This window comes from Rhea pennata, chromosome 2 (assembly GCF_028389875.1).
Source record: "Rhea pennata isolate bPtePen1 chromosome 2, bPtePen1.pri, whole genome shotgun sequence".
NCBI lineage: Eukaryota > Metazoa > Chordata > Aves > Rheiformes > Rheidae > Rhea > Rhea pennata.
The window spans coordinates 15,101,530-15,121,096 of record NC_084664.1 but is presented as its reverse complement, the minus strand read 5'-3'; the positions used below and the strand labels follow the sequence as shown (position 1 = coordinate 15,121,096).

At 36.6% G+C, this 19,567-nt stretch overlaps 1 protein-coding gene across 8 annotated transcripts in view; it reads left to right on the top strand.

Annotated features, from left to right (window-relative positions):
* The window catches only part of CREM (cAMP responsive element modulator), a 32,356-nt gene extending 21,345 nt beyond the window's left edge, over positions 1–11,011 (top strand). For 3 of the 8 annotated variants that reach the window (XM_062568893.1, XM_062568890.1, XM_062568898.1), the window contains 2 exons: positions 6,153–6,309; positions 7,486–7,980. In XM_062568893.1, coding sequence (XP_062424877.1) covers positions 6,153–6,309; positions 7,486–7,630 — 302 coding nt within the window. In that variant the 3' untranslated portion in view covers positions 7,631–7,980. Of the gene's footprint in view, positions 1–1,968; positions 2,104–6,152; positions 6,310–7,485; positions 8,610–9,719 lie in introns of those variants that run through there. The other 5 variants (XM_062568894.1, XM_062568891.1, XM_062568897.1 and 2 more) reach the window with 4 other exon arrangements.
* The last annotated feature ends 8,556 nt before the right edge of the window (positions 11,012–19,567 follow it).

The following is a 19,567-nucleotide window of genomic DNA, read 5'->3' as shown; positions in this document are numbered from 1 at the left end:
GCTAGTTGATACAGTCCAGGTTGAGTCTTATTTTGTTGTTGATATAGAAGAAAAATGCTACATAAAACATAAAGTAAATAGTAAGTGAGTATGAATTCACAGATAATCAAAAGACATAAAATTTCAACTAAATAATGGTTCTTTTGATACTGAAAAATCTTTTGAAAAAAGCTTACCAAAAAAAAAAAAAAATGAAAGCACCTGAAAATGTTTGTTTCTCTGCAATTAAAGGTAAGGCAGATCTCTTTGAGATGAGGCAGTATTTAGCGAGACACTAGAATTGGATACACAAGTTTCTGACAATAGAATTAGTTGGATACACACGTTTCTACACTGTTATTAGAGGTCAGGTAGTCTGAATGGATATATTAAAAAGTCTAGAAATATAGTTGTGATTTATGTGCACTCTATAGTTAACTGTACACCTCATATCATGATAGCACAGATTATTATAGGAAAGCAACAATCTTCTTAGTAGACTTTCCACTTACATATATTTTATGAGCCTAAGTAGGCAGCATATAAACTTTATTTGTAATAATCACAGAAATAAAGTAAAACCAGAAAAGTTAATAAATATTAATCCTAGAGTGGAAAAAATCTGTCTGAGACTTTCAAATAGCTTTGTATATGTATTTCTATTTTTTTTTTCTATAGTATTTGCTGGTGAATCTTAAATAATAATGGATAGCATCACACAAATCCAGTGCTTGCTATTTTTTGATAACTACTGGTAGGAGAAAGGGTTAATATAAAAAAGGCTGAAGATGTTGATCCAGCTGAGAGATCTTTCATTAGCTACAAGTTTGCATTCATAAGCAAAATAAGAGGCAGTTCTGATACCTGTATCCTAGTACAGGTTAAGGGCTTTTTTGCTAGCTGGAGAAAAAGGAAGAGTATTTAAATACTAGAGAAAATGACAGTGCAGAGAAGTCACATCAAAATTATTCTGTTGGGATCTATGTGTGTTCTCATAACACACTGATATGAACAGTGATATTTTAGAGATTTGTAGCTGTTATTTTCTACATGCTTTAGTTCTGATACTTTGCTGGTATTACCCTGAAGCAGTCCTGTAATCACAGGAGAATCCTTTCTTTGCATTGATGCTTCTGTTATTGCTTTCTTTGGGATAGTTTTGTAACTCATGAATTACCAATTTAAATTAGCTTATTACAGAAAAAGGCCTTAGATGTTGTTTACTGTGTTGTATCTACAGAGCAGTGTCTGGACTGTTAGTCTGAATCAGGTTTCCCTTAAGTTGTTGTAAATCAGGAGTAACTCTGTTAAACCAAAAGATTTGCTTGTTTGCTTGTTTTTTTTCTTTCCCTACAAAATAAGTCACCCAGCTCTCTTGGACCTATCTCGGAAAAAGGAGGGGGTGAGGGAGAGGTCACCCTTACCCAGAGCTACTGTTCTGCCTGCTATTTAACCTGAAACCACTGGCATTAGGTTGTCTTACTTTGTTGCAGCTTTCTTCAGTTTTTTCTGAAGCTTTTAACTGAAGTGAAATTTTGTCTCTTTTCCACGGAGTTTTAGTCTTTAAGACTTTCTTTGATTTATTTATTTGTTAGAGCTTATTAAGCTTTCCTGTCTCATGTGTCTGTCTTGCAGAGCCTTGCCTTTTAGTGGAACTGTTCCAACTTTGACCAAAACATTTGCACATGTGTCTTCTAAAATCTTGCTATTTTATATCCAATCATGATTTTATCGTTTTGATTCATTAGTGAATTCACTTTGCAATTTCTGTCAGTCAGTGCTGTGAATCTTCAGGTCTGACTTTACAGCTAGCTCTGTGCTGAATGCTTTCTGTAAATTTCTGTATAATTCAGAGGAAAAGCACAAAGCTAGGCTTACAGACATACAAAAAAAGGTTTACAGGAGAAAGGAGTTCTCTCTGGGCTGCAGTTGCAGTGAGCTGTTCCAGTGACAGAGCATATTAATGACAGTGGTAGGCAAGTGAGGTCACCATGATGTCAGTGCTCCTGCTTGTAATCCTGCACATGCTTGCTAGTTTGGAACAGTTCATGCTGAGCTCTGGGAGAGGAACGGGAGAGTCGTGTGTGCAGACGCTGATCATGGCTGTAACAGGAGATGAAACAGGTAAAATAAATAAATAAGAAAATCTCTTAGTCTTTTACTTTACATTTTTGGATGCCTAAGCTTAGTTAGTATTTGTGATGTTTTCTTTTGAACTTGTTGCTGTAACTCTTTCATCTTCAACAATTGACATGAATAGGTCTGATTATAATTAGTGTGGGATATCAGTGTAATCTTAATAGTTTTCTTTAAAAAAAAATCACTGTTAGCATGCAAGTTCTTGCATAGGTTGATTCAGATAACTAATTTTTACTACTTGCAGGATTTTGCTGAATAAATTATGAATTTTCCTTTAAATCCTTTCTTTGTGGAGCTACATGTTGCTATGTTTATAATTATTTTTTCTTTTATTAAAAAAAAATTATGCTGCTTTTAGGTTTAGCAATAAACACTTCTGACTTGATAAGCTAAAATAGACTGAAGCCTAGCTGTAAGAGGAGAGGTGCACATTGTTTTAGTAGCATAAGTAAACCCTTATGCTTTCATTGCTGGAGAGAACGGTGAATACAAACAGACTTGAAAGAGCAATAATTCTGAGTGTGGTAATGCCTGCTTGTTTTCTCCTGCACTGTTAAAATGGTCTGTTCCTCAGCTAATTGAGTTCAAAAGGCTGACGTCATTAGACTTCCTGGAATCGGGTTGCAGTAGGGACTGGAAAAGTTAAACTCCAAACAAGATACACATTGACGTCAGCTCCAAGTCATGCTGTGATTTAGTCAGTTCCTTTCTGCTTCGTCAATCCCCTCCGGCAGATCTGTAATGTTGGCTGGCTTGCAGCTGGTACCTACGTCCTCCTCCTTGCTGCTTCGTACTTTTTCATTAATCAAAAAATAAGTGTCCTAAGTCCATGTTTCATGATTTTTATGCTCAAAGGAATAATGATTCATGCCTTGCTTAGCCAGTTTGGTGGTGAAGTTTAAAACCCTTTGATAAGCTAGTCCCATCGTCATGACTCACAGGAGAGGAGAATAAATATACTAATACATAGCATGTATCAGATTTTTCTCCTGGCTAGTGGAAGAATTCAAGTGCAGGGATGCTCTCTAGTGTTCAGCAAGTTGTTTTCCACAAGAACTTGCTGATATACAGTGGTGTTTTTTTCCCCATAATTTAGTCATTTTTGTTAATTTCTCTGAGCTTGATTTGCAAGAGTAGTTGTGCTCTTCTGGATTTAGCTGTCTGAGGTTTTTTTGGTAACTTTCATTTTGTAAGTCTGAACTCAAATCTTGAAGTTTTTTGAGTGACTTTTTACATTTTTGCAGTTTTAAGGAGAAAGTAAGTAACTGGCCTGGGGTGATGAGCTAGGAGAGTAGACCATCTCTAGGTTTGTTGTGATTCTCAACTTTCTTCTGTTGACTTATGTGTTGGCTGCAGACTAGATGTGTTGCAAAAACATATGTGCAGTTTGCTAGTCTCATTTTTCCGTGGTTTTTATTCAAGGAAAATATCACTGGCTGTAAATTACCTCTACAAAAGGTGACTAAAATTGCTGTTAACAATTTCAGTACTATGTCTCATTTGCAGGAATGCCTTTAAAGCTCCATGGAGTTTCATTAGAAGCATTTCAGAGATCTGTCAGTGTGGAACAGGATGGTGTGGCATGTGTGTGTGGTCTCCCTCCCCCCCGCCCCACACTTAGTTGCTGTATTGCAAGGTAACATTTGCTACAGCATGTGGGTACATTAATGTATTAGGATAATATATTTTCTTTTTTTCTAGAGTATCCTTTCCGTTAAAGGAAATATATTTCTCCAATGTATTTTTTCAGGGGAAATAGCATTTTATTGTAACTTTTTAAGGTATTATACAAAAAAAAATCTGCAGAGTTAGAAATAATAATGACTAATGTCATTTATTCTTTGCTCTAAAGTACTTACTATGGCACAGTTAAAAGATGCTTAGTCATTTTTTTTTTAACAGCTGTGTCTGGGTTAGCTACACTTGTATGACCAAAACAGTTATTTGTCTCTGTTACCATACTTGTGGATTTATAAGTGAGCCAATTGTTAGGCAGGGACAGACATTATGGGAACCTGATCAAACTATTTTTAAAACAAGTTGCTGCTTACTGTGGTGCTTGCTGATCCCAGCTGAGATAGAGGCTCAGTTATGTTGAGCCTCGTTGCAGGTACATGGGGCACTGAGGCCTCTTACCAGCCACGACAGTAAGTGCTATCGGCTAACATGTGAGTGAAAATCAAGCAAAGATTACAAAGTAGCTGATGACCCCAGGTTGAGGTGACCCTCTTCCTAACCTGATCTACAGACTGCATCATTTTACTTGGATTTCTGATTCGTTATAGCTGATGCAAGCTAAGATAACATTTTTTTTTCCGGTGAAGAGAGATAGAAAAAGGTAGTTCTTGCCAGAGAGTCTATAAATTCAGATGATTTGTCTAGCATAAAGATAAGGCTAAAGAATTTCAAATACTCTGTTTTTATAAATAGTGAGCTGGTGTATTGTCCCATAGACATAGGTGGAGCTGCTAACATAAGCAGTAAACTGAATGAAGGGTTAAGGAATTCTTGCTATCGATACGCAAGAAGACGAAGACCTGAGTTCCTGGCGTCTGCATGTTCATCCTCGCAAGGGCATCATCTGCTGATTGCTCTTCCCCTCCCCCCATTCCAAAAGGATTATGTTTAACCTAGGTCCAGTTCATCTTGTAATTCCACAAACACTTTTACCCACACAACCGAGTGATGGGGGGAGCTGCAATTTGTTCAAGTAGATAATGATTTCAGAATGTATGTCTATGGAGAACTGTAATCTAAACACAACTTGATGCTGTTTTTTTTATTTAATTAGTGAAGCACCTGCATGAACTTCTGAAAGAAAGAATGGTGTGAATAGTAACTTATTACTATGTTTAGGGTTTGGTGGTTGCTTTTTTTTTTTTTTTTTTTTTTTTCCCTGCAGGTGACTTCTGTCTCTTTCCGTCAGCCTCCTGATAGTGCTTTAGTCTATATTTTGTATTTCTGTGTTTTTTGTTCATTATTTGAACATTGCTTTAAAGAATTAAAGTACAAATTATGTATAACATAACAGACGTTGAAACTTGATCTTTTATATCCATTTGCTTTAATGAGGAAAGTTGAAGTTTTGTTCTTCAGTAATACGAAATAGGTATAGAAATTAATAGACAAGTACTTATAATTTTAATCAGGATGCATTTTTTTGTTTGATTTCTTTCTATGCCAGAAAGACCCAGATAAACTTCCTTATGACTTTAACAATTTTGTTTAAAGCTGAAGGTACGTCTCATAGGAACAAAGTATAGAAATAAATATAGAAACAAGGTGAGAGCATCAAAAAGATACTGTTTCCCAAATACATGTCAGATTTCAAATCTGCGTTTAACCAGAGAAAGCTCAAACTTGGCAGGCTCAGGAGCTGAATCTGAATTTTTGGACTCCAATTTACTGTGTAGCTACATGCCTTCTGTGCAACAGCTACCACCTCCTATTGCCTACTAATACAGCAGCATCCTACTTGTAGGCCTCCTGCTCAAGGAACATATTCCTCTTCCCCATGAGCATTTGTATTTTCCGTTTGGCTCTCACTTTTTCCTAAGGTTGCCAAACAGATGCCATGAAGGAAGGAGAGCCAGTAAGGCCAGTGCTATTGCTATTAGGGAAGGAGAAATGGGTGGCTCCTGAAGTATCTGTTAGAGGACCAGGGACTCTCAGTGACTGCAGCGCCAGCAGGAGCCTCTTACTGTGCAAGCAGGAAATAAATACGTGGATGCTTTGACAGTATTTCTCAAACAGCTTTCCCTGTACTCTGAGAAGAGCTATGTGGAAGCTTTCACAGGCTTGATGTGGCTGGTGAGCTGCATGCTAGAGCAAGGTAGATATCTAATTTTACAGGATAGAAATAAAAGATAAGATGACGTTACAGATCTGTGAGATATTTTGTGTTATAGGGCTCCTGGATAACACATCAACAGAAATCTGTTATTTTCAGGGAGACTTTTGCATAGTTCTTTTTTTTTTTTTTTTTTTTTTTTTCCTTTTTGCCATAACTTTTAAAATATGATTCTTTAATACAGCTGCCACTGGAGACATGCCAGCTTACCAGATTCGAACTCCCACCACTGCCTTACCTCAGGGAGTGGTAATGGCAGCCTCACCAGGGACTTTGCACAGCCCTCAGCAACTAGCAGAAGAGGCAACACGCAAGAGAGAACTGAGACTTATGAAAAATAGGTAAGACTATGTAACAGTTAATAGTCACTGTTGCAAAAAAACAAAATAGTAAAAGCTTTCTTCTTAAGGTCATGGTTGACCATGCCTATGGTTGAGGAAGGGAAGGCAAGAAATTCATTCTATGTTGTCAGTCATCCCACATTCTTATAGAACTGGTGAGCAATGGCTGTTAATCAAACCTGGGAAGTTAGACCTGTCTTCATCTCCATGGATTTTTAATTCTGAAATACTATGATAACTCAAAAATCAGCATTAGTTTTGTCCATTACTGTTCATCTTTGAGATGATCTAGAGATGTGCTTATTGTTGAAGAGATTTTTTTCACTTGATAGTAAAATGACCAACATGGGATCTCACTGGCAGCTGCCCATTATTAATACTGTAAAGAAGACTTATCCTAGAATGGAATGATGGTTATGGAATTTCTGAACTAGTTGGCTCCTGGGATAAGTTACTATGTAGTACTACTTTGATTTAAATAGGTGTGTCATTTAGCATGTTGTGTCAGACTGCTGTATATTTTTTAATTAGTTGGCATGGATTTTACTGTATGCAGTAAATGTCTTTGTGCTCTTTTCTGGCTATTCTTGGAGAGCTTTTTCTTAAATGCATGCTGATATCAATGGTAGTTAGATTTATGCCTTCCAGAAGAAATATTCTGATATGCAGATACATCGAATAGCTAGTTGCCTTGTGATTGCATTCATGGTATTGCTTTGCTCTCATGCCTGTCCTTACTTTAAATTCCTCGTAAGAATTTTAGTTTCTCCTTTCTTCAGTTTTAATGCTGGTTCTAAACCGTCTCTCATATCACATGTTGGAAAATTCTATTCTTGCAACTTGACGATTTATGTTTCAAAATGTTAAAGGAGTGGACTCTGTTTAGTACAGTCCAAGCCCGTACATAATCTTCTCTTCACTGTTTTTCTTAGTTCCTCTGTGTATTAATTCCATCATTGTTTTTGTTGGTGTTGAATTTGTTTCAAGTTTTCAGTTGTTTTAAGTTTGCTGTTTAACCGTGTTGTTATGGCTGTTCTGTGCTGTTCTGTTTGCAATGCAACAATTGGTGCTGCTTGTCATTATTGTGGAACTGTAGGGATTGCTGGTAATTTCGTTTATCCAGTCTTTGCCATGTTGTGGCTGTTCCTGTAGTCATTTGCCTTGTATTGGTTCCAGGGAAGCTGCCAGAGAATGTCGCAGAAAGAAGAAAGAATATGTCAAATGTCTTGAAAATCGTGTGGCTGTGCTTGAAAACCAAAACAAGACTCTCATTGAGGAACTCAAGGCCCTCAAAGATCTTTATTGTCATAAAGCAGAATAACTGTCTTTCATTTGGACCTTGTTTATTATGAACTTTAATCAAGGCATGAGAGGAAGCAATTCTACAGATTGCCATATGAACTTGAGAAAGAGACACTTGAGGCCCTTGTGGAACCCAGTTTTGCTTAGTGTTTTCAGACTGATTTGGGAGATGTTCCAAAATTTGGAATTCAATCATAGTCTCCATACTCTGCTGAGCTTTCTAGTAGCATGCAAGTGGCTTTTTTGTTTGCACTTTTTACTTCTGCTTTTTGCAGGGAAGCTGCTAAAGAATGTCGACGACGGAAGAAAGAATACATTAAATGTCTGGAGAGTCGTGTTGCAGTGCTAGAAGTTCAGAACAAGAAACTTATAGAGGAGCTTGAAACCCTAAAAGACATTTGCTCTTCCAAAACAGATTAGTGGAAATATTTATTTTACTGTGAACTGACTAAAATATGTCCGGTTACTTTATAAGGCAATACATAGCCAACATGAATTATGGCTTTCTCTTTGTGTCATTTATATTATATTCCAACTTCTGACATTCCTGAAATGCTTTCCTGCTTTTTGTCAATTCTTAGCTCTAATTTCAGGTTTTCCGTGCTGCTCCCTCCCACCTCCCAAGGAGCCAAATGTTAATGTATGTGTAACAAAGTTAAAAAGCGCATAATTTCTAAGAGCTGTTTCTTTGCCATATATTTACATTACTACTTTTTACATGTTACTGATAGTGTCCTGCACATAAAAAATATTTTACAGTTGTTTTAAATGAATCATAAAGATAATGCATCCAGTAATACAAGAAAATCAAACTACTCAAGGTATCTCAGGAAAGAGTTTATAAAAGAATGTTATGATTACATGTATGTATTAGAATACTAGTCTACAAATGATTTTATGGCATATTTTTATATTAGTTGCTTTGTGGAAAAAGTATTGTATTGCTGTCACAGAGTGCCATGGTTGAAGATAGTTTTTAATAGAACCATGTTGTTTAACCTGTGTAGTGTCTGGTTTCATTTAAACATCTGTTTATTTGAGATGCTTTAAAACCTATGAGTCTGGAAGGGGAGGGAAGGGAAAAAAAGCATATATCAACTCACTGACATGATGCTAAGTATACTGTAAATACTTAGGGGGAAAAAAAGAAAGAAAGAAAAGAAAAAAAGCTTTCTGCTATGTCTTGCTATCCACTTTAATTTTCTGAAGTCTGTGAAATACTTGGTTTGTTAGAGTTTTATAAATCAAAGTGTAATTTTACGTCCTGAATACTTCATGTTTTAGATTCTGGACAACTGTAGAGAGTTATCCATAGTGAAGGATGATGGTGTAGTCCTTGTCACTCTTTCTGCAAAGTGGAAGTAAAGGTTACTTAAAGAAGGAAGTTTCCAATAAACAGTAAATATCTGCTGGTTCCCAGAGTTTCAGAATAACCTATAGGTGAGAGCTGAAGATACTTAAAAATAAACCCCTGTTTAAACCAGATTACGGTTCTGATAAATTCATCATGTGCCAGCTTTCCATTCTGCTTTGAAGAAAAATAGTACTTGCACAAGATTGCTTCTGGGTATTTCTTCAATTCAGGAATAATCTAATGGATTGTTGGCCTGTGTAGTCTATGAGTAGAGTATTTGGGAGCTTTACTGTAACTAGCAACACCATTGCCTTGCTGATGAGTTGGTAAGAAAGACTTAGTTAAGAAGGACTAAATTCCTGCTGAGTTGACTTTACAAGGTAACACGGGGATGGGAGGGAGGGAAGATGGAATCCTGCCCTCACTGAAGTCACTAAGACTTCTTCACTTGATTTAAACTGAATTCACATTTAACTCAGTCTTCGCTCTGACACATTTTTTTTAATCCAGTGTTCTTCACTTTCCAAAATTATTTGAAAGAGGATAATTTTTTCAGATTGTTTTTGGAAAGCTGGTAAGGTACCTATGTGAGACCATATTCTTAAGAAGAGGTAGTCTTTCCTCTCCCTTCCTTACAACTATATCAGTTGGCTTAAAAAGTTGCAGGTCCATGTTGCAGTCTGTAATCTTCAACAAAAGTGTCCAGCAAACTGCTTGTTGTGGCTCTGTCACTAAAACCTGTTTTCTATTACAGGTAGACATTGCTTCTTACTCCAAGGAATTTGGAACTAAGTGGAAAGAAACTTGGGCACATGGTGGATGGCTGTCCAGTACAAACGTTCCTTATTTCATCCTCTCTGTAGTATCTGATACTAACTATAGCTAGAAATTTGACAGATGGCATCCTTGTCTGTTCCATATCTGTGCAGTCTACAGTCATTTCTTTGCTAATGCTTATTCAAGATTTGATTAATGTCTGTCTTTTATTTAAATAATTAATTCAGGGGTGGGAATGAAAAGAACCTAGCATAGGGAAGCTTAAATCCAAATGTTTTAAGTGTATGTTTCTGGAAAACTATTTCATACATTTACTGCAGCAAAAGAAAAGTATCCTGCTTCACAAAAGTACACTGCACAAAACCTGGCTTATTTAGACTTAAGGCTTGGAAAAAGGAATATTTATGACCTATTCTTCTCCTATTCTCAATAATGTGGCTTGATATAGAGTTAATGTTGACATAACTAGTAAAACACATTTGTGAATTTTAAATTGAGGAATGAGTTGAAATAAGGACAAGGTGCGTGGGTAGTAAATTAGAACCAAGATGCATCCTGGTGCAATAGTTATTTCTAAGAAAATAACTTTGTTGAAGGTGAGCAAAGCGCAGTCTGCATAAATGCAAAGAGTCTCTTGTCAGATTGATACTGGAAAAGTAGATTACTTATAATAGTAAACCCAATTCTGAATTGATTTGGGAGATGTACATTGAAAACTTTGTGAGAGCTACCCTGAGATTAAATGAAGATTAGAAGGAGATCTCAATGGAGTTTGCTAAGGAAATAACACCAAAATAGTTGTGTGTAATAGGACTGCTTGGAGCCTGGGTCTTTGCTCAAGCAGCACGTCAGAGGATTAAAGTGATAGACGGGATATGCTAAGATATATGAATTAATTTTAGGTTGTAAAAGAAACCTAATAAATCACATTAAGTTTTTCTTCAATTTAATTTTTCTCTTTAAACTTGCAGTGTAGTTATTAAGCCTTCTCAAGTTTTAGGTCATAGCTTGAGATTCTTTTATAGGCCACTGTAGTTACATATAAGATACTTCTGAATGTATGGCAGCATTGGAATCTATTGTAGATGTGTGCTGTGACTGAGAACAGAATTTTTGTTTTAGATTCCTGTCCACCAAGCTTGCATTTGTGCCTGTATTTGTGCTTGTGCTTTCTTGTGCTTCTCCTCAAGAGCTTAAAAAGTGAAAATGTCTGGAACTATATTTGTTGTTACTTCTTACGCAATAAAACTGAGATCGATTAGGTCTGAAGTTGTAGCTGCCAAAGGTTCTGGGAGATTGCAGTGACACCATTTTGGAGGCTGTGTTGCTTAGCAGTCCACGCGAAATTGTCTGTGTTTGTATACTGGCACCCGCCCCTTGGAGAGCCAACAGAAGGTCAGTTTGTAATGAGAATGTTGAACTTCAACCATAAGGTAATCTTAGGGGTTTTATCCAAGTCAGTTACTGATCTTTTCCTAATGATACATTTTGATGGAAGAGAGGAAACTGCACTCTGCATTTTTGTCTGTCTCCTCACTTTGTGACCACTTTTGATTCATTCAAAGGCCAAACAGTCTGTTTGTAGAGACTTACCAGGTGGATCAGGCACTGAGCTCTAAACTTTTCCATCAGTGGCGTTGGCTGGCAGAGCTGTCCTTTTGATTGTCAAGGCTCATTTTTTTTTTTGTGTAGATGGGGGATCTATTGCCTTCCCTAAAATTTTCTAATCTTTGAAACTACAGTGCAAACATACAAATTGCCTGTGGATTTTTATGGAAAGTCTATCAATCACAAAAGAAACTACGCTGGCTTACTTTAGGAAACGCAGTATCAGTGGCTGTTCTTGTTTATGCGAGTACCGCACACACACGCGAGTGAGGACTTGCCCTCTATCCCTATTCAACTTAAGTTCTTAGCTGAATCAGGGCATTCAAAGGAAGAAAGAAAATCAAAGGAAGATTAGACATGTTCAGCACTTTATGCCCTTGCATAGCAGCGTGGGGAAGCGTGCACAAGTCCGTTGGAAAATACTTGTACGTAGTGAAGTATAGGGAGATGTTCATTAGGATTCACACCAACTGTGTCTCCAAAAACAGCGACTGCTTCTGAATAAGTTACCATTCATTCACCTTTTTCTCAGTGAGATGGAGTGAGAGACAAAACCCCTCCATCTAAACTCTTTTGCCTGGGATTGCCAAACCAGGAGGCCTCAGATGGCTTTCATCAGCTCTCTTTTCTTCCGGAACCGTGCAGTCAGGGCAACAGTTGGCAGATAACAAGTCATGTTCAGGGAAATTTTTGTAAAAAAGGTAAAGTCAAAATTTTGTTTTAACTTCAGTCTCCACCTGAAATTTCCCTTTGGAATCTGCAATAGTCTGAAAAAGTTTCATTTAAAATGTACACTGACTGTTAGTGTTAGCTGTCAAATTATTCAAAATATGAAATTTTCAAGTTTTAAATAATTACAAAAAGCATTTTATTGTGTTCAGCACAAAGTGAAAGGTATAAGAAGAAAAAAGCATGGGTTGCTTGTTTTCATTAAAAGTCTTTGCTATAAAACTGCCAAGTTACTCCTCCCATGTAACAGAAGAGAAGAGATTTCGGTTCAGTCTATTCTTCATCTCTTACTTTTCAGAGAAGGCATACAGAGGCCTTCATGCTTATTTTTGTTCATTCGACACACTTAATAAATATTAAGCCTTTTTATTTATACAGCTCTTCTATGAATATTCTCATAAAGATTTGCCCTAATCCCAGTTGCTGAAGAAGAAAGCTACTCCTGTGTTGCCTGAATTCATTTCAGATTTTCCATGTCTTAGGTGAATTGGTGTCATTCCTACCAAACTCACTCATTTTGCTCTGCTTTTTGCACTCCATCCAACAAATAAATTCCTATTAGTATTTGAGAAATTTTTCTGACTCTCAACAATCCAGTCTGATGCTGTGAACTGCAAGTTATCTGTGAAGCTCTACCAAACTGAAGTGGAAGCATCTACTGTGTCCTCTTCTGTGTGAAAGATGATCTGATTCTTTCATTTCAACATCTATAGCTGCAGAGTTTTGATGACTGTCAGAGAAACTCTTTTTCCAAGAAAATCACAATATCGAAACCACCTTCTGTCTTGTAGCATGGGTTTTGTTGATTTTAATGCCTTTTCTCACTGTTTGCTGCTGTTTCTGTCCTCAGAAAGAAAGGTTGCTGGGAGTGTGCAGACAACAACTAAAGAGAAGGCATGTTCTGTCTAAATTGTCCTATTTGATGGCTTTGTCACCATCTTTTTTTGACAGGTTTTGGAAGCCCTATTTCTCTAATGAGAGCATGGCTCTGAGCTCTGGATACCAAAACAATTTCTATAGCAATCTAATTCCAGCTCAGATTTATGCATTAGGTTCTTACTGTGGCATAGAAAAAACGAAAAACACCTTTTGGACACAGTGTTATCTGTAATACAGAAAAAAAGGAATCTGAGCTGATTTGTTACAAGGAGAACTTGAACACTTCTGAGGCCTGTGTTTTATCAGAGCCAGGAAAATTTTCATCAGTATTTAAAAAAAAAAAAAAAAAAAAAAAAAAAAGAAATAATTGTGATTCGTTTTCTGTAAATAAAATTACGTCTCTCTGGTACAAAACTATTTTTTCCCTTGCTGAATCTATGCTGTTGTTTCCAAATTTCTTAGACAGACAGCTGGAGGATCTACAGGAAGATGCACATAGGATGGCATGGATGTTTTTTCTCAAACAGAATTTCATGTAGCTCAGGGAAATGGTCTCTTCAAGAACGCCTTCAGCCTCCTGGAGTTGTGGGCGATGAGGAATGTAATAGTCAGCTTCCTCTTAAGGTACAACTTTGAGTCATAGCTGTTTTCTTCCACATCTAAACAAGGTGGGTGGGGAGCAATGTTATGAAAGAGAAACCTCTAGAGTATGAGGAGAGAGCTGTCTCTTTACTGTCTACAACAACCCAAGCTGCTGTGAGCTGGGAAAATTGAGATTGAAATAAGTATTTTGTATGTGAGTAGAGTGCTTTCTGGATTGTTAGTTCTCATGGATTTTACAAGATCTGTTTGCAGTAATGACTGTATTGATATAGACCTAAGGATTGCAAGCCTTGTCATCTCCCATGTGATTTTCCAAGATTTTCTTTCTCTTCTTCTCAAACATAGTTACTGGTCTGCACTGTTACCCTGCAGGTATGAGTGTAATAGCTGAATCCAGTGTGATATCATCCTTTTCTTGAATGAAGTACCACTTCAAAGAAAGCCAGAAGTGGCCTGCTCAGTTTCTGTTTTGGATTGCCTCATTTTGCCCATAGACCTTTTTATCCTACTTCATGTTTCATGTGTGAGCGTGTATATGGCAAGAATGTATTGAGTGCCGATGCTGAACTGTTAGGCAGCTGATAAAAAATAGCTGTATTTTGGTTTTCAGGCTTCTTGTATAGAATATTGTCTTGTGCGAGAGTGGGTTTTGTTTGGTGGGGTTTTTTTTAAGGTACTGTGAGGTTCTTCTGGATCAGGGTTAACAATGTTTTTATTGTTCCAACAAAAGTTATGCTATTTCTAGTGTTCTCTTAATTTAAAACTTGAAAAAAAAATCTTAGTTTTAGGGCAGTTTGATAATATTCATGTGGACTGGCAAGGACGGGTAGAAAAATCTGTTTATTTTGCTATCACTATTGACTCTTTTCTAGTCCATATTTCACAAATTCCCGTTGTTTCCCACTTTTGAAATAGAGCTTCCTTACTGCAACTTGAATGTTGGATATAGTTTTGAAGCACAAGATTTTGTAGTAAGGACGAAACCTCAATGTGAGAGTTGAATGCTATGTGTAAATTAAGGGGAAAAAATAACTTCATTGTGTTACATATGACTTGAATGGAAAAAAACAGCAAAGGAAATGTCTTTGTTGTGATAACTGCTGAGGTTTTTCCTCTCCTTTAATAGCCATATCAGTGGAGTCAGGTTGATTAATACTTCTTATGAATGGAATTATGACTATAAAAATGTCACAATTCAGAAATCTTGTTACCTAGCCAAGCTATTGTTTGTTTTGTGGGCTTAAAATGATCTTGAATGAGGCTTTTAGTGGTCTCATTTCCATGATTTTTCAAATAGGGTTGTGTTTATACTGTGTAAAAGCTGCACCAGAGCTGTTAACAATGCTAGTCTGGAGAACATGAGAGGTAGGAAAAGAGCCCCTACCTTATTCAGACGTGTGATGACATAAGCCCGTCTGGAGTATGGCAGTGTCTAATAAGATAATAAGATGCTAAGAGCTGTTATTCTATAATCCATAGGGGCTGCTTCTGTTAAGGTAATTCTCTTACTGGAATAAAAATCGTGAAAGTATTTCTAGCATCTGTACCTTAAGTCGTACTGAAGTAAGAGAACTGCAAACACTTTTGTAAGTGTAATGTCTACTGGGATGTTTTTGGTGATGAAATCAGTTTTTGAGAACTAGAATTTTAAAGGTTCTGTTTGTGTTGTATAAAATAAAAACTTTCAGAATCCTGTCAGCTGCCATGCAAACGAGAAAATACATAAATTAGCACACAGTTGCCTCTACCAGTGAAGTTCTCAGGAACTTAAGAGATCAGGATGTGGGCCTGGAGCTGGACAGAAGTGGGCAATCAAAAGCTGTTGCGATTCATAAAGTAGATGTTCTTCAGTTTCTCTGATTCGAGCCCTAACCTAATTAGCTTTTCTGAAGTGCACCTACTGGAAATGAGTTCTGCATGACATGTGACCAGAGAGGCAGAGGAAAAAATCGGAGTAGAGTGAACACACTTTTTTAATAGCTATAGTGTTAGAGAGTGATGCGAGTGGGCAGATGTCGGACCTTTGTTTGCTCTGTACTGGTTTTATGCAAGAATAGGTCCAGTGCAGTCTATGCAGGGCTCAGAGCTCTGTTGTATTAGGCAGAGGATAGAGGACAGTAACTTTTCAAAACTTTTTCTTCCGATTTCTATTCTGATATCTGCTGGAAATTGTCAACTGTAGTTGGTCTTCCTACTGCTAACAGGTACTTACTTGTTGATAGATATTCGTTGATTATATTGTGTCATTTTCCATAAATGATTATCATTTCTTGATACATGAATCTTGTTTCTGAAGAAATAACACTTGTGCACTCGTTTTTGTGTCCGATTCCTTCTAGTATGTTTTGAACCTGATGGTGTATTTTGATTGACATCTCAAAGACTTCTGAAAAGTTTCATGAAAATAGATGATTGCCAAAGAGAGATGCTGTTCGTGCACTTACTGAATGTATAACATAAGCGTTGTTGTATATGAGAAAATCTAATTGGAGTTCTCCTGTTAGCCTCTAAAGGATCCACTGACTGCAAGTGAACCATAAAAAATTAGGTTTCATTAGTCACACTGCTGACAGAAAGATTTGTATTTTGGAGGAGCAAGCAGACTTCTGCAGAATGCACCGTATTTGCTTAAAATGATAATACACATTTATAGGCAAAGCACATTTTAATTAAAATCTTAAATGCCTTGCAGACTTAAACTGTGAGGCTGTTCTCTGCCTCTTCCCTAAGCTAACCATAGTTGACTAAAAGGCAATGGAACATACCTGATTAAATGCTTACTGGATGCTGTCTTAGATTTAAACATTTATTGCCAGTTTTGAAGACTGCTGCGAGGCAAATAACATAAAAATAGACTTGTTTTGACACACATAATTTATTAGAAAAAAATACACAATGCTGTTACTGTTGAATATCAGGAGCTTGAGCAGAGGTGGTCTGGGAGTTTTCTCTGTTAGCTCTCAGATGTGCTAGGCTTTTTGGACCTTCCTGGGGAGAGGGCTGAACAAAAGACATGAAACAAGAGTCTAAAAGAGTGAAGCAAAAGATTCTTGCAGCTGTTTTAGAGTGACACCTTGTGGAGAAGAATGTCTATACTTCGTTTCAAATTAATGATTAAGCCTCCAAAGGATATTATGGAAGTAGAGAATTTCTTGTGTCCAGGTGTGTGAGGGTCTCAGTTACAATATTTGGAGGTGGTTTTTGTTTATTAAGAAGGCAGAAATTCAATTTTCTTGCTGTTCTCCAGTGTTTATATGTAGTTAGTAATGAATGTTTTTTAATCTTGATTATATTCCTGCTAATAATCGTAGAATGTTATCCAAATACATAAAAATTGATATTACGAATACTGTTACTTAAAGCACAGTATATTAGTTCTGAGTCATGAGAGAAAAATATATAAAACATTAATATCTTTTAAAATATAATAGTGTGAAGGGAGAAGGAAATAATGCAATTTTAATCCAGACATACAGAAATAGAATTTGGGAATTAGAAAAGATGGGGTAAATCAAGGGAATATAGGAAGCAAGAAGAGGTAAAGGCAGTGATGGAGAATATTCATTCTTCTGGCTGGATAACCTCCCTTTTCTAATAAATACATGAATTGCTCATTTCTGCTTTACAACCATGAATATATAGTATCCCATCCCACAGTTATGTCTGCAAGTGACTCTCTGTGCATAGACTCCATCAGTGTTTTTGTATAAAACCATGTAGTATTTTTTACATAGCTCCTGTGATGCTTGAACTGATTTCCTAAACAGAACTTTTTTTTCTCATTAAAGAGAATTAATCAAATACATGAGATGTGAGCTCAGCCTTTAGAACAATAGGTGTATCTACATGGTCAATCTGTGGTTCTGCACTATGAGAAATGGAAGGATAGCATTTCAGAATTGTTCCTGATGAGTAAAAGGTTCATTTAAATGTTTATGTAGTTTAATTAATGGTTAATGAAATGTTAATGTTTCATCAGTTGTTAGTGCCATGCAGTTTTAAATCATAAATGTCATGTTAAATTGGTCACAGTTTAAAACTGTTTCTAAAGTTTACGTTGTAACTGAGACAGTTTGAAGGGGGTTGGTATCCACTTGCACTGTAGTTTGTGACTGCAATCCTTATAAAGTTAATTCAGTGGCCCCAACTGTTTCCCATGAAGTTAGTCTGCCCAATATTAGACTTAGTTGTGCATCAAAAATGCAGGTTTAGCTCAGTTGGTCAGAGTGTGGTGCTGCTAATGCCAGGGTCATGGGTTCAGTCCTCCTATGGGCTATGCTGAGGGTTGGACTAGATGATCTCCAGAGGTCCCTTCCAACCTTACCATTCTGATTCTATGATCTGTTCCTCAAATTGGATCAGTCCTGAGGTTAGAAACTTTATGCTTGAACAACATTTAACATTAGCTCTTGCTATTCAAGTATACTTAACAGTTTTATAGACAGGTTTTAGACTTCAGTTTTATAGACAAAGCCCTCTCCTTCTGGAATGGAAGAAGTAAATGCTCCATTTCTTTAGCTAATATTTTAGCCCCGGAAATGCTCTCTTCTGTTTTGTATCATGTGTCTGCAATTAGTGCCCTAAGGATCAGGAATGAGTTTTCCCTTATAATACAGCTGAGCTCTTTTACTAACAGTAGAGGTCTCACTGTCCTACTTGAAGACATTTGGAGAAGAGGGGAAACAACTAGTGAAAATATGTATTGCACTATCTGCAGGCCTCAGAGCCATACACACTGCATTGGCACCCTGCAATCTTCCTTAATAAAGGATTGAAAACGGACCTTCTATGTTTTACTGGACCTTTGCTCAAAACCAGCTATAAGGAAACTTGCACAAGTTATTCTCAGTACTGCAATGGTCACCTTCTATTGACTTGGTTTAGCTGCTTTCTCAGTGTCTTGTCTTGGAGCAATGGCTGCTGGAGCAGATTTTAATGGCCTGGCTGGCCTAGGTAAAAATGCTCAAGTTGGCATTTTACTCCAGAAAAGCTGTCAGCTTCCAACTTTGGCAATGGAATTTGTTATGCTTTAACATACACACATCACACTAAGGAAATGCTAAAGAGAGGTCAAAGAGCTTTTCCAAACCTAGTGAGGATTTTAAATATATATATATATATATATATATATATGTATGTATGTATATAAAGAGAGAGAGAGAAACCATCAGCTCAAATTTGAATTTGAGTATATGTTTAATTGAAGGTAGGAGAAGCTTCCAGCAAGAAGGACTTCCTCTTAATACAAATATCAAAACTATGCTCTAAAATTTCATAGAAGATTTTAAATCATCCAAAACATTCCCCCACCTGCCCTACTGCCCCCTGTGAAAGGGGAATTTCATCTCTACTGCCAATGCAAAGAATATAAAAAAGACTCAGCTTACAGTAGACTCTTTATGTAGAAATCCTCATTCAAACACCTACCTCTACTGAAAATATAAGAAACTGCAACTAGGGTTTACATGGATGTATTATGCACTGCTTAGATGTATATAGACTTGCTACATTTGGGACAAAGAAAAACATGATTAACAGAGAGTAAACTTAATTTTTGGTTAGAACATTGGCTTAATTTTATCTGGCTGAATTACTCTTGGAAAAATCTTCATGTACAGAACAAAACTGTTTGACTAATTTACAATGATTTATGCAGTTATACAAGGGAAATTGTGTTAGATCAAACAGAAAGTACAAGTCAATTAGTGTCCCTTATGAAATGGCACAGTGATTATGTATGTAGGTCACTTTTTAGAGATTATGGTTATCTGGGATCTTGGATAGATGCCCAGTAAAGTGAAACACACTTAATGGAATTGCTGATATAAAAATAATCCTATTACAATAAAACATTAACTTCATAATAATTCAGAGAAGTGTTGTTGCAGCTGAGGTTTAAAATAAGTAATGGACAAATAGATTTATTGAATGAATAAAATCTCTCCATAGCACAGTGGCTACGTATGTTTTAAATGTCATTAAAGATTAGATTCCTGGTGAAATCAT